The sequence below is a fragment of the Mesoplodon mirus genome (assembly GCF_964341445.2).
Source record: "Mesoplodon mirus genome assembly, chromosome: 15".
Lineage (NCBI taxonomy): Eukaryota > Metazoa > Chordata > Mammalia > Artiodactyla > Ziphiidae > Mesoplodon > Mesoplodon mirus.
The window spans coordinates 954966-966201 of NC_138991.1; the positions used below are offsets into that span (position 1 = coordinate 954966).

At 58.5% G+C, this 11236-nt stretch overlaps 1 protein-coding gene across 1 annotated transcript in view; it reads right to left on the reverse strand.

The window, feature by feature from the left end:
• COL20A1 (collagen type XX alpha 1 chain) overlaps positions 1–10687 on the reverse strand; it is a 30605-nt gene extending 19918 nt beyond the window's left edge. Inside the window, exons 1-3 of the mRNA XM_082644555.1 lie at positions 10371–10687; positions 6267–6358; positions 4196–4312 (exon numbers count right to left, since the gene is read on the reverse strand). Of these exons, the coding sequence (XP_082500681.1) occupies positions 4196–4312; positions 6267–6358; positions 10371–10663 (502 nt within the window). The 5' untranslated portion in view covers positions 10664–10687. The remainder of the gene's footprint in view (positions 1–4195; positions 4313–6266; positions 6359–10370) is intronic.
• Between the last annotated feature and the right edge of the window lie 549 nt (positions 10688–11236).

Genomic DNA, 11236 nt, shown 5'->3' on the forward strand with positions numbered 1-11236 from the left:
AGCGAACCTGCAAACATGTCCCACTGTGACTCTGTGAGTCTGACTAAAAAAAGAAACTATTCCAAAGGGGACACTGCCAAGCTCTCAGGGCAGGCAGTCGTGGAACCGACTGGAGAGACTGCAGTCAGAGGTCAGGAAACACCTGGCGGTTCTTGGGTCTCAGGTGCTAGAAAGGGGATAAAGGAGGAAGGACCTGCACGCCCGCCCCATCGTCCATCGTCTTGCAGGGCGGACGGCCCTCAGCCTGGGTCCAGCCCCACGTGGGGAGGTGGGACAGGCCGGGAGGGCGAGGGTGTTGGTGCTTCATATGACTCAAGCTGCGTAATTTTCACAAAACCATCCCCCCGTTTTGTAGATGGGAAAACCGAGTCACACAGTTACTCCATGGTAGAACCAGGATTTAAAGCCAGGTCTGTTGGGTTCCTGGGCCCGCCTGCACAGGGGAGGGAGGTACAGGCAGGCCCTTTGAGGAAGTGAGTCCTTGGCATGTGACCATGTGCCCCCCCACCAATCTTTGGGTTGAGACCCTGAAGAGCTCCACCCAGGAGCAAAAGGGTTAATGAGGACAGACTGGCTCTTGAAAGAGCTGAAGCCCAACTTCAAATAATCTTAACTTCTAAAATGGAGTGAAGATGACCCCAAACTGCTAGTTCACATCACTGTCTCTCAGAAACAAACATAAATTGTTTCTGAAGGAAAGCAACGTTATCAAAGGCCATAAATTATTTCTATAAGTTGTCACAATGTCTGGTGTGCAGTAAAAAATAACCGGATATGCGAAGGAGCAAGGCAATGTGATTGAATGTTAAGAGAAACATGAGACAACAGAAAGAGAGCCACAGATTTCCCAGATAATGGAGTCATGAGACTTTAAAATAACTATGCTAACTAGTTTGAAAATTTAAAAGACGAGCCTATGAATTCACATATCAAACCATAAAAAAGTAAAAAAAGGAATTCTTGAATGCAAAAACCAAACAGAAATTTCCAAATGGAAATTCTAGAATGTAAAAACACAGGGACTTCCCTGGTGGCACAGTGGTTAAGAATCCATCTGCCAACACAGAGGACACAGGTTCGAGCCCTGATCTGGGAAGATGCCACATGCCGCGGAGCAACTAAGCCTGTGTGCCACAACTACTGAGTCTGCACTCTAGAGCCCATGAGCCACAACTACTGAGCCCATGTGCCACAACTACTGAAGCCCGTGCACCTAGAGCCCGTGCTCTGCAACAAGAGAAGCCACCGCAATGATAAGCCCACGCACCACAACGAAGAGTAGCCCCCGCTGGCCGCAACTAGAGAAAGCCTGCACGCAACAACGAAGACCTAACGCAGCCAAGAATAAGTAAATAAATAAATTTTATTTAAAAAAGAAAAAAAGCACAAAACATGATGTTAGAAATTCAAAGAATGACCTAACAGCTTGTTACACACAAATGAAGAGATAAATGGTGAAAGATCAGTCAGAATAAAAAACACAAAGTTAAGCATGGAGAGATAAAGGGATTGAAAATATAGAAGAAAGAGTAAAAGGCATAAGTACAGAGAGAGAATGGGGCACAAGCAATGTTTGAGAAGATACAGCTAAAGAACTTCCCCAAACTGTAAAACAGTAGACACCGATTTGAGAAGTCCTATGAATCTGAAGCAGGAGAAAAGAGACCCACACCCACAAACATCAGATTAAGTGTGCTGAGAATCCAAACAGGAAAAAGTCTTAAAAGCAGCCAGGAAAAAGAAAAAGACATTACGGCAGCAACTGGGTTGATAACTGAATTCTCAAGAAAAACAACAGAAACCGAGAGACGTTCAAAGGAGTCTTCAAAGTGCTGAAGGAAAGTTCCAACTTGAAATTCTATACCCAGCAATAATATGCCTCAAGAATGAAGGCGGAATAAAGACATTTTCAGACAAATAAACAAACCCCCCCCCAAACACAAGAATGTGTAACCAGCAGACCCTTACTAAAGGAAACATTTTCAGGCAGGACAAAAATAACCCCAGACATGCTGGAAGGAAAAGAGAACAAGGAAAGGGTAAACATGTGAGCTGGTCCAAATTCATGTTGAATTTATACACCACGCAAATGAATATGTTTTATGCGATTTAACATGGATATAGAATTAACATGCACGAAAAGGGGATAAATGTAGTTGTGCTGCTCCTGTGTGGGAAAAGGTAACGTAGCCATCGTGGATGCTACACGTTGATAAGTTAAGGATGGCACGGTGGTCTCTGGGCGATCACTGCAGGAGTAAAGGGATACGTAACTACTGAGCAGAGGGGGGCATGGGATGATAAACAGTGCTCAGTCGTCCCCCACCTACCCATCAATCCTAACTTCACACACAAAAAAGAGACACTAGACGCTGTGGGCCTCCAGCTGTGGTGCAGCAGGAGTGACACAGAACCACTTATAAAGGATTGTTGTCAACCAAAGATAATCAAGCCTGAATCTGACCAAACCTCTGGGACCTGTCTATCTTCAGGACAGACGGGGGTAGGGGAGCGATAAACGTGGCACCACGGGGATGCCATCAGCAGAACAAAGCATGTTGGAAGTTCTGGCGGACGAACGATCTTCTTTCTTCAACAAATAAGTGTCAAGGAAAAGGGGGAGAGAGGAAGCTGTTCTAGCTGGAACATTACCGGAGACACGGGAACAGCACAGTGTGAGGACTCTGTTGGGACCTCAGTGCAAAGAAGTCAACTGCAAAAGATGCTTATCAGGCAAGCTGGAAGATTTTTAACACAACAAATTATTTACTGATGGTTCTGAAATATTTTTTTTTAGGCATGCCAATGGTACCAGAGTTATTTTTTTTGGTCCTTCCTTTTAGAGAAACATACTGAAATATTTACAGACAGAATTATATAGTGCCTGAGATTTGCTTTAAGATAATACACTATAAGGAAGGGGTTGGAGAGAGAGACATGGAACAATAGTGGCCGTATGTTGATAATTGCTGAAGCTAAATTCTGGGAACATGAGGCTTCATTACATCACGCTCTCTTCTTCTGCATGTGTTTAAAATTTTCCATAAAAATTCAGTGCCACAAAAAGACAAGAAAGGAGAGGAAAAAATTATAGTGTAACAAAATGAAAACAAGTAGGAAGATAGTAGATTTAAACCCAAATATATCAGTAACTTCATTAAATGTAGGTGGAAAAATGTTTCAATTAGAAGACAAAGATTGTAACATAAAAACAATACAAATTCTATGCTTCTTAAGAAGATGCATCTAAAATGAAAGGCTAAAGAAGAATTGAGTAAATGAATAGGAAAAGGTTTTCAGTGCAAATGCTTCCTGGCGGACCAATACTGATCTCACAAAAAGGAGACTATAAGAAAAGACTGCAACCACAGAGATAATGAGAATAGTTCATAATGAAAAAGGTTCAGTCTACTAGGAAGATATGACAATTCTGAATTTGTATGCACCTGATATCAGAGCCTCAATGTATAAAACAAAGATTAGTGAGAAACCACAGAAAGATGTATCTATAGTCATGATGGGGGATTTAAAACACTTCTCTCAGTAACTAATGGGATAAGTAGACGCACACAAAATCAGCAAAGATAAAAAAGATGTGAAAAATAAGGTGAATAAATTTGGCTTAGTTGAGATAGTAGAAAACCACAGCCAGGTCAACAAGGGGGTTCTGCTCGGGAGCAGAAGGGGTGGAGACCGGGAGGGGCCTCTCCTCACCCTGGGAGTGAGCTCCGGTTTGCCTTTGCATCGTGCGTGTACCAATCCGGCAATCACACACCCACGACCGTGGGCTCGTCTGCGTGTCAAACCTCAACTTTTGAAAGGCTGTAACCCTCGCAGCCCTCATCCCGTCTGGAGGTTTGTGCCGGGTTGCCAGGCGCCTCTGCCGCCTGCCCTCCTGTGAGAGGCGCTCGGATACCATGAGTCTGCCCTGGCGCCGGGCACTGGCAGAGCCCCGAGAGGTCTAAGCTTGAGGAGGAGCCTTGCTTCTTCCAAGTGAGTGAGCGCCTTCTGCGTGCGCCAGGCGCGGGGATACGGCGGTGGGGACTTCAGGGGCCCCGCTCTCCTGCCACAGCTTCCCCGTGTTAGCGGGGCAGTGGGGGGAGGAGGCAGGCAGAGTCGCGAGGAGCCGGGCACAGCGACCGCCATGCTGACCGCGGTCACCGTCAGTGCGCGCAGAGGGGAGGCGGGGCCCTACCTGCCCGGGGCTTCACCCGCACCAGGTAGCCGAGGCCGAGGCTGCTCCCCTCTGACTCCCTCCACTTCATCTGCAGCCGGTCCTCAGGCAGCACCGCCAGCCTCAGGCGGCCGCTTGCTGCGAAGGCAGGACGGGGGTCAGGGCTGCCCCCTGGCAACCGCCCCAACCAGCTGTGGGGGCCCCAAGGCAGCTGGGGCCCCATCAGGGGTCAGAGGGGGTCAGTCCCACCTGGGGGAACTCGAGAAGAGGCCCCACCTGGGGCTGAAGGAGGACCGGGCCCGCCTAGCAGCTCCTGGGAGGGCAGACTTCTGTCCAAGGAGGCCCCAGCCCCCGTGGAGTGAGGCCAGCCTCCCAGAGTGGCCGTAACTGCCCCATCGGAGACGCAGGCACTGAGCCAGCACGGCAGCTGCCAGCCCGCCCGGATGTTCCCGCCAAGTCCCCGCAGCGGGAGACGCAGCTGCGCAGCTGCAGACCCCAAGGTCACCACTAGGTTCACACAGCCCGAGGGTGGGGTGCCCCGGGGTGGGCCTGGCCATCCTGGGAGGAGGACGGGGTAGCGGAGGCCTCAGCCCTCAGGCACAGCCTGACCTCCCAGCTTCCGGGAGCTCCTTGGCGGAGGCGACTATTTTTGGAAAGTGGGGACAGAGATGGGCTTCTTCTGGCGGCCCCCCTCAGAGCTGGGGCACAGGGGAAGGGCAGGGCTGGGGGGAGCCCACGGCAGACACAATGATCGCCTAAGAGCAGAGAGCAGCTGAGCCGGGTCGCCGGATGGGCCCCGCTGACCCCTGGAGCCTAAGCTGAAAGTCAGGAACGCCTCAGGAGCGGGGGCTTTGAAAGGCCACTTGTGAGCAGGAAGCCCAGCTCATGAAGAGCCTCTGTCTCCCTGCGCCCCTGGCATGTTGGGGGCCATCCCCAGCTGCCTTCTGAGTCTGCAGGTCAGGGCCCTGGTAGGGCGCCTGGGAGACAGCACCCACCCAGGGGCACCCCCCACGGGCCACCCTCGGGGAAGCGCAGTGTGGACGTGGGGCCCCACCCCACCCCAGCCCTCCCCCGTCTACCCAGAGCCTGCAGGGACCTGTCTGGACTCAAGTGTCTGTGGGGGTCCCTTAGTGACTTGGCCCCCTCGGGGTGATCCTGTCAGAGCCCCAGGGACAGAGGGCCCCGACCACCTGCGTGCAGAAGTAGAACCACGAAGATGCACCACCAGTAAGGAGGCGGTTACCAGAGCCGGGGCTCTGGGCTGGGTGGCTGCACGATGCGCCCCTGCCGCCCCCCATGAGGCCAGGCCTCGGCGGTCTCCTGCTCCTTCATCACCCGTGGGAGCCGGGTGCACGCCAGGGATGTGGCCGGCGGGGGTGGAGGGGGCTCACTGGGTGACCAGAGCCTCGGACGGCCCCTGGGACGCGGACACCACCTCCCAGTGTCAGTCTACGCAGCCCTCCCCCACGCGTTTGGGGTGTTACAAAGGATACTGCGACCAGCGTTACCCCGAAAGGGACACACTGTGAACGTCCAGTAGGGAGCGGAAGCGTCCCCTCGCTGGATGGGGTGTAGCCGCCCAAGGTGCTACCCGCAGCGGGCAGGGGGCTGATGTGATGTGTGCCTTAAAGGAGCTTAAATGAGCAGGGACCTGCTGGAGGCAGCATCTTGGGCCCCCCTGGGGGTGGGGGTATCACTGTTTACTCTAGATTCTGCTGTTTGAAAAGTTCACATTGAAAAGGCATCTGGGGAATGATGGAAAAAACCATTAATGTAAGAGGGAATTAAATGCACACCCAGTGTGTTAATAACCGTTAAAAAAAAAAAAAAAAAAAAACCCGGAAAACAAAAAAAGCCCAAATAAATAGAAAGTCCGCAAGGCCACATGGTCAAGCCACAGCTGAGGACACTGTGGGCAGAGCCGTCCCCTCTTCCCGTCTCTGCCCTGAGCATCTGTCCCCCCAGAATAGCAGCTGCTGGGGGCTCAGGGCCAGAAAGAGGCTGGTCCATCAGAGGACCTGTGCCCTGGGCAGGTACGGCCTGGGGTGGGGGGCAGGCAGGGGCCACAGGAAGCCCACATCCGTGTCCTCACCTTGTCCCTGGCCGAGTCCCAGGGTGACACCCAGCCACAGCCAGAGGCCGACCCCGAGGCGGGGGCACACACGGATGCTCATGGTGCGTGGCCTGCGGGAGGAGGAGAGGCTACTCAGCCATCTGTCCGTCTGTCCCTTTCCCCTCCTGACCTCGAAACCAGAGCTTCTTTGTCTGCGCCTGTGTGGGCCTGGGGCCGAGCCCATACCTGGAGGCCTCCAGCCACTTGCCCTACCGTCCCCAGGGGCCAGCGTCCCACAGGCCTGGGGGAGCTTCCTGGATCGGGAGGTCAGCTCCCCTCTGTCTGCCCACCCACACCCTCTGCATCCCGCCCTCGGGACCTTCGCCACAGGCCAGCTAGGGGCCTGGCCACTGCTCTGGTCACTCACTTGTCATTAGACCAGCCTGGGGTGGCCACTGTCAGGGCCAAGGGGTCTGGGGAGGAAACCACGGCCAGTTGGGGGGCGGCCCTGCCCACAGCCCGGAGCGGCATCAGAGCTGGGAACGGGACCCCTGCTGGAGCAGGGCCCCAGCTGTGCCGCTCCCCCTGCTGGCCCCAGGAGGGGCGTGTCCTGGCTGAGGACTGGCCACCCAGGACAATCAGCTCCCTGGCTCCAGACCTGGCCTCTCAGTGAGGCGGGGGGAGCCCCAAAGGTGGGGTTGGGTCCTGGCGGGCTGTCTCTGGACCTCTGCTGACAGAGCAGAGGGGAACGCAGTGCAGGATCTCAGGCCTCCGGCCAGCCCCGGCCCAGACACACCCAGGGCAGTGGAGCTCAAGGGGGTCCTCGGGGCTGCAGATGGGCTAGAGGACGATGCACACGTTATCCGGGCACCCCAGGTCCCAAGCCAGGCCCCTCCCCTCCCCTCCCCACAGAATTCAAGGCTGTGAACAGGACTCCGCAGCACCTTCCCTCCTCCACCCGTGACCCTGGGGGGCCAGACCCCGTCCCCAGACCAACACTGGGCATCCGGTCCTGCTGCGCCCGCCCCCGCAAGGAGCTCAGCTCCCCACCCGCACTCTGTCTGGAAGGACAAGGTCATCCTCAGATCACAGACCTGGGTGCATCCCCTGGTGGCCCCTCCCTGTCCACCTGGCCCTGAGGCGAGTCACCAACCTGCTCCCGTCCCAGAGCAGCGTCCCTCCGTCCCGCGCTCCTGTCTACCCTGGTCCTGCTGCATCCACAGGGAGGCTGTGGCTTATGAGGCCCCTTTCCTCCGACGTCACTGCCCCGGTCCACCCCCCGCCCACCCCGCGGCTTGCCCCCCTCCCCTGGCCCCCCTCCTCAGCTCTCCACTCTTCCCATCTGCTGCCCAGGACGTCTCTCCAAGCGTAGGGGACACAGGTCCCAGTGTAAAGGACCCCATCGCACCACGGAGTGGGATCCAACGCACCAAGGGGCCAAACACCTTTATCCCTCACTCCACGTGGTCTGTTACAAAGAGGCCCACGAGGCAGGCACCTCAGGGACCAAGGTCACCACGTGTGGTCCTGGGCGCCAAGCTGTGGGTGATGGGCACGGGGATCTCTGGCAGCCTGGAGCAGCACCCGGACCCCAGGGTCACGCCAGCCTCACAACCTCCCCACTTGTCTGGCATCGCACCCTAAGACCCGTGACCCCAAACCCAAGCCACTCATGGGTCCCTCTCCAGGGCCCCGCCCCCCAAGCCTCCTCCACACCTGTCCCTTCTCTACAACCCTCCACAGCCCGTGAGGGCCAGCGTAGCACAGCCCCTCCCCCAGCCCTCCCCACCCACCCTGAAGGCCCCACCCCGACCGACTAGGTTCCCCGCAGGCTGGGCCCACTAACCAGGGCTTGCGGGGTGGGGCACCCAGCCTGGGCCCCAAGCACCCAACCCCTACTGGACCCCAGGACTCATCCCCTAGAACCACCCTACCCCAACCTGGACCGGACTGGCCCCCTCCCCCCAGCTGCTCTGAGGCTGCCAGGGCAGCTCTGACCCCCCGCTCTGGGCTCAGCTTCTGGAAGCAGAGGTGCTTTGGGAGAGGTGGGCGCAGCACAGGCCCCTCGGGCTGCTGGCTGGCAGAGGCCAGTCGACATTCGCTGGAGACTGGGAGAGGCCAAAGGTCGGGGGCTGGATGCTGCTGGAGGGGTGGGGCCCTTCCCAACGCCCCTGGAGGCTCCTGTCCCCCTCTCCAACCCCCAGCCACTGGGCAGGTGACCCCCAGCCACTGGGCAGGCGCTGCAGGATCCAGCCAGCTCCCGGCCTTGACCCAGGTCGCTCAGAGCCCCTCCTAGCCTCCAGCCCTGCCCTGCGGTTGGTGCTCCTGCATCTGGGAGGGGCCTGAGGACCCGAGGCGAAGGCAGTTCTGAGATCTGCCGTGGCCTGGGAGCCAGCCGCCCATGCCTGCGGACCCATGGCTGGACGCCGGACGCTGCAGTGCTGTGGATGCCCTGCACTGGATGCTGGCGCTGGGAGCGGGGGGTGGGGGTGGCGGTGGTGCAGGCAGGCCCTGCAGTCCCCAGTGGAGGCCGGCAGAGGGCGCCTGGCCTGGTGGCCACAGACACACAAACACTGGCACATACGTGTCTGTCCACGTCCACGGCTCACAGGCGCTCGGAACATGCATGTGCACGCTCACGCAGCCCACCAAGGCGCCGCTTTCCACACTCGCAAACCAGTAGGTCCTGAGCGCTCTTGGCTGGACTCCGTGCAGGCCCCCACCCATGTGCCCACCCAGGAGTCCCTGCACCTGGCAGGTGCTCCACGCCCGAGGCCTGTGGCCTTGCAGCCCACCTAGCAGCGTCAGGGCTCAGCCAGGGCACAAGCTGCCCATGGTCACAGTTCAGAAAGGGCAGGACAGAGTCAGGCTGGCCCCTGCTGGGCAAGTCCTGTCGGCCTTCTGGAAGCAGCACAGCCGTCACAGCCCTCACTCTAGCGTGCAGGTGGGGACCCCGAGCAAAGGCCCCACTTGCCCCAGCCCCAGCAGTGGGGAGGTGGCCCCAGGAGTCCCAGCCCTGACCGCTTGGGAAGCCGGCCCTCAGTGCTGAGCAGAGTCTCCCCAGCCCCTTGGGGAGGAGGTGCAGAGGACAGGACCCCCACTGCCTGGAAAGCCCCCCAGACGGTGCCCAAGAAGCCAGGACCGGCTCAGGGCGTGGAGTCCCAGGAGAGCTGTCAGTATATGGCGTGCCGCAGGCCTGGGCCTGCTGGGCAGGGCCATCTGCCTGGGAGTGATGGTTGGACTGGGTAGCGCAGGTCACCTGCGAAAGCTCTGGAAAAGGAAGCTAAGCTGGGCAAGGGCTGCCCTTAGGTGTCTGCTGGTCAGTTGCAGTGTCTTGGCCAGGAGATCTGGGGCAAACAGGTGACAGAGGCTGGCCAGGCCTCAGCTGGTGGATTGGCCTGGCCTCCTGGAGCCGGAATCTGGGGAGGACAGCACGCAGCCAGGGGGCCGAGGGCAGTTTCACGGCCGACGGGTATGTTGTCCAGAGAGGCAGAGGCCCCGTGTGCTCAGCACGACCAGGGCTCAGCTGAGAACAGGATCCAGGACCGCCCTACATGGCACCCTGGCTGCCTGACCTGTCTCCCCACCCAGACCCGGCTGCCTTCACCCCGGGGCCCCCCTGCCCAAAGTGCTGCCCTGGGACAGGACAGCACAGAACCACCCAGAAGACACAGCTCCAGCCTGGAGCCTGCAGTCGGCCCTGCGTGGCAGCCACAGGTGCCCTCGGGCAGGCAGTTTCAGGATGACGCAGGCTGGCTGACCGCCAGCTGGCAGCCCCAAGTCTACCCAGGGCCAGGGGAGTGCCGGACTGTCCTTACAGAACTGCCCTCCAGGCACACACCCAACTGGGAACTTTTCTTCCCTGGACGAGGGTGCCGCGCAGATGCCCCCATGTGTGGCAAGGGAGCTGGATGCTCAGGCCGTCACTGCCAACCCAGCCAGGAGGAGAGGGCCTGGCACTGTCCTGGGCCCAGCGAACAGACCTGCAGAACAGCAGGGGTGCCTGTCCTTTGCCCGCGAGGGGTCTCGGGCCACCCACCTAGTGTTCTGACGTGATGCCCGCGAGCAGAGCACATCTCAGACCAGTCAGCCTCAGGGCCACGCGCATCAGCGCGGGGGGCTCCCGGGCAGAGGGCAACTTACTCCAGCTGAACTCGGCCTCCGGGTCGGGCCTCGTGGACAAGAATCGACAGGAACCAAGTGCCCCCGAAGCCTTCAGGGCCGGGGCAGGATCCCGGAGTCCCGATCCCAACAGGCTGGGGTTCCAGCATGGAAACAAGGGTGTCAGGACAGACTGCACCCTCTTGTCCAGCCCGGCGCTGACCTGAGGGCCGCCTGCAATGCAGCCCACCAGCCCCGGTGAGGACCCACACCTCACACCTGGCCCTCCTGAGTGCCTCTGCTCTGGGACACTTGGTCCCAGGCTGGCAGACCATGTTTGACCCTGGCTCTTGGGTTGACCTGGGTCTTCTCATCACCCGAAGCCTGATCCGAGCGTGGCAGACTACTGGTTCAGTGACTGAGACCCTCAGGGTCAGCCAAAAGCACAGGTGCTGGCCACTGGGCGTCCCATTCCCCATGGGTGTCTTCCTTGGGGAGAACTGTGGGTGGCAGGGCTGCCACTCCCCACTCAGGGCCGTGCCGCAGACCTGCCACATGAGTCTTCACGTGCAATCTCGCTGTCCACACGGGGAGGGCCCGTCCCACGGGGCAGGGCGCAGGGACGTCGCACACCAATCACAGAGGAGGCCTGAGGACCGGCAGAAACAAGTGCGGGGACGGAGGACCGAGCACGGCGTCGTGTCACGTGGTCGTCAGCGCCGGACTGTAAAAACGGGGTGGCCGGCACACAGCCGTCAAAGTCGAGTGGGCTTGGGCAACAGTGAGATCCAAACCACAGTGCAAGGAGGCTGGAAGAGGGGCTGCGAGGAAGGCCAGGGTGCCAGGGCACCGCTGCATGACCCCCCCGAGCTGATGACGGGCTTTAGGGTGACGGCAAGGCCAGGCAG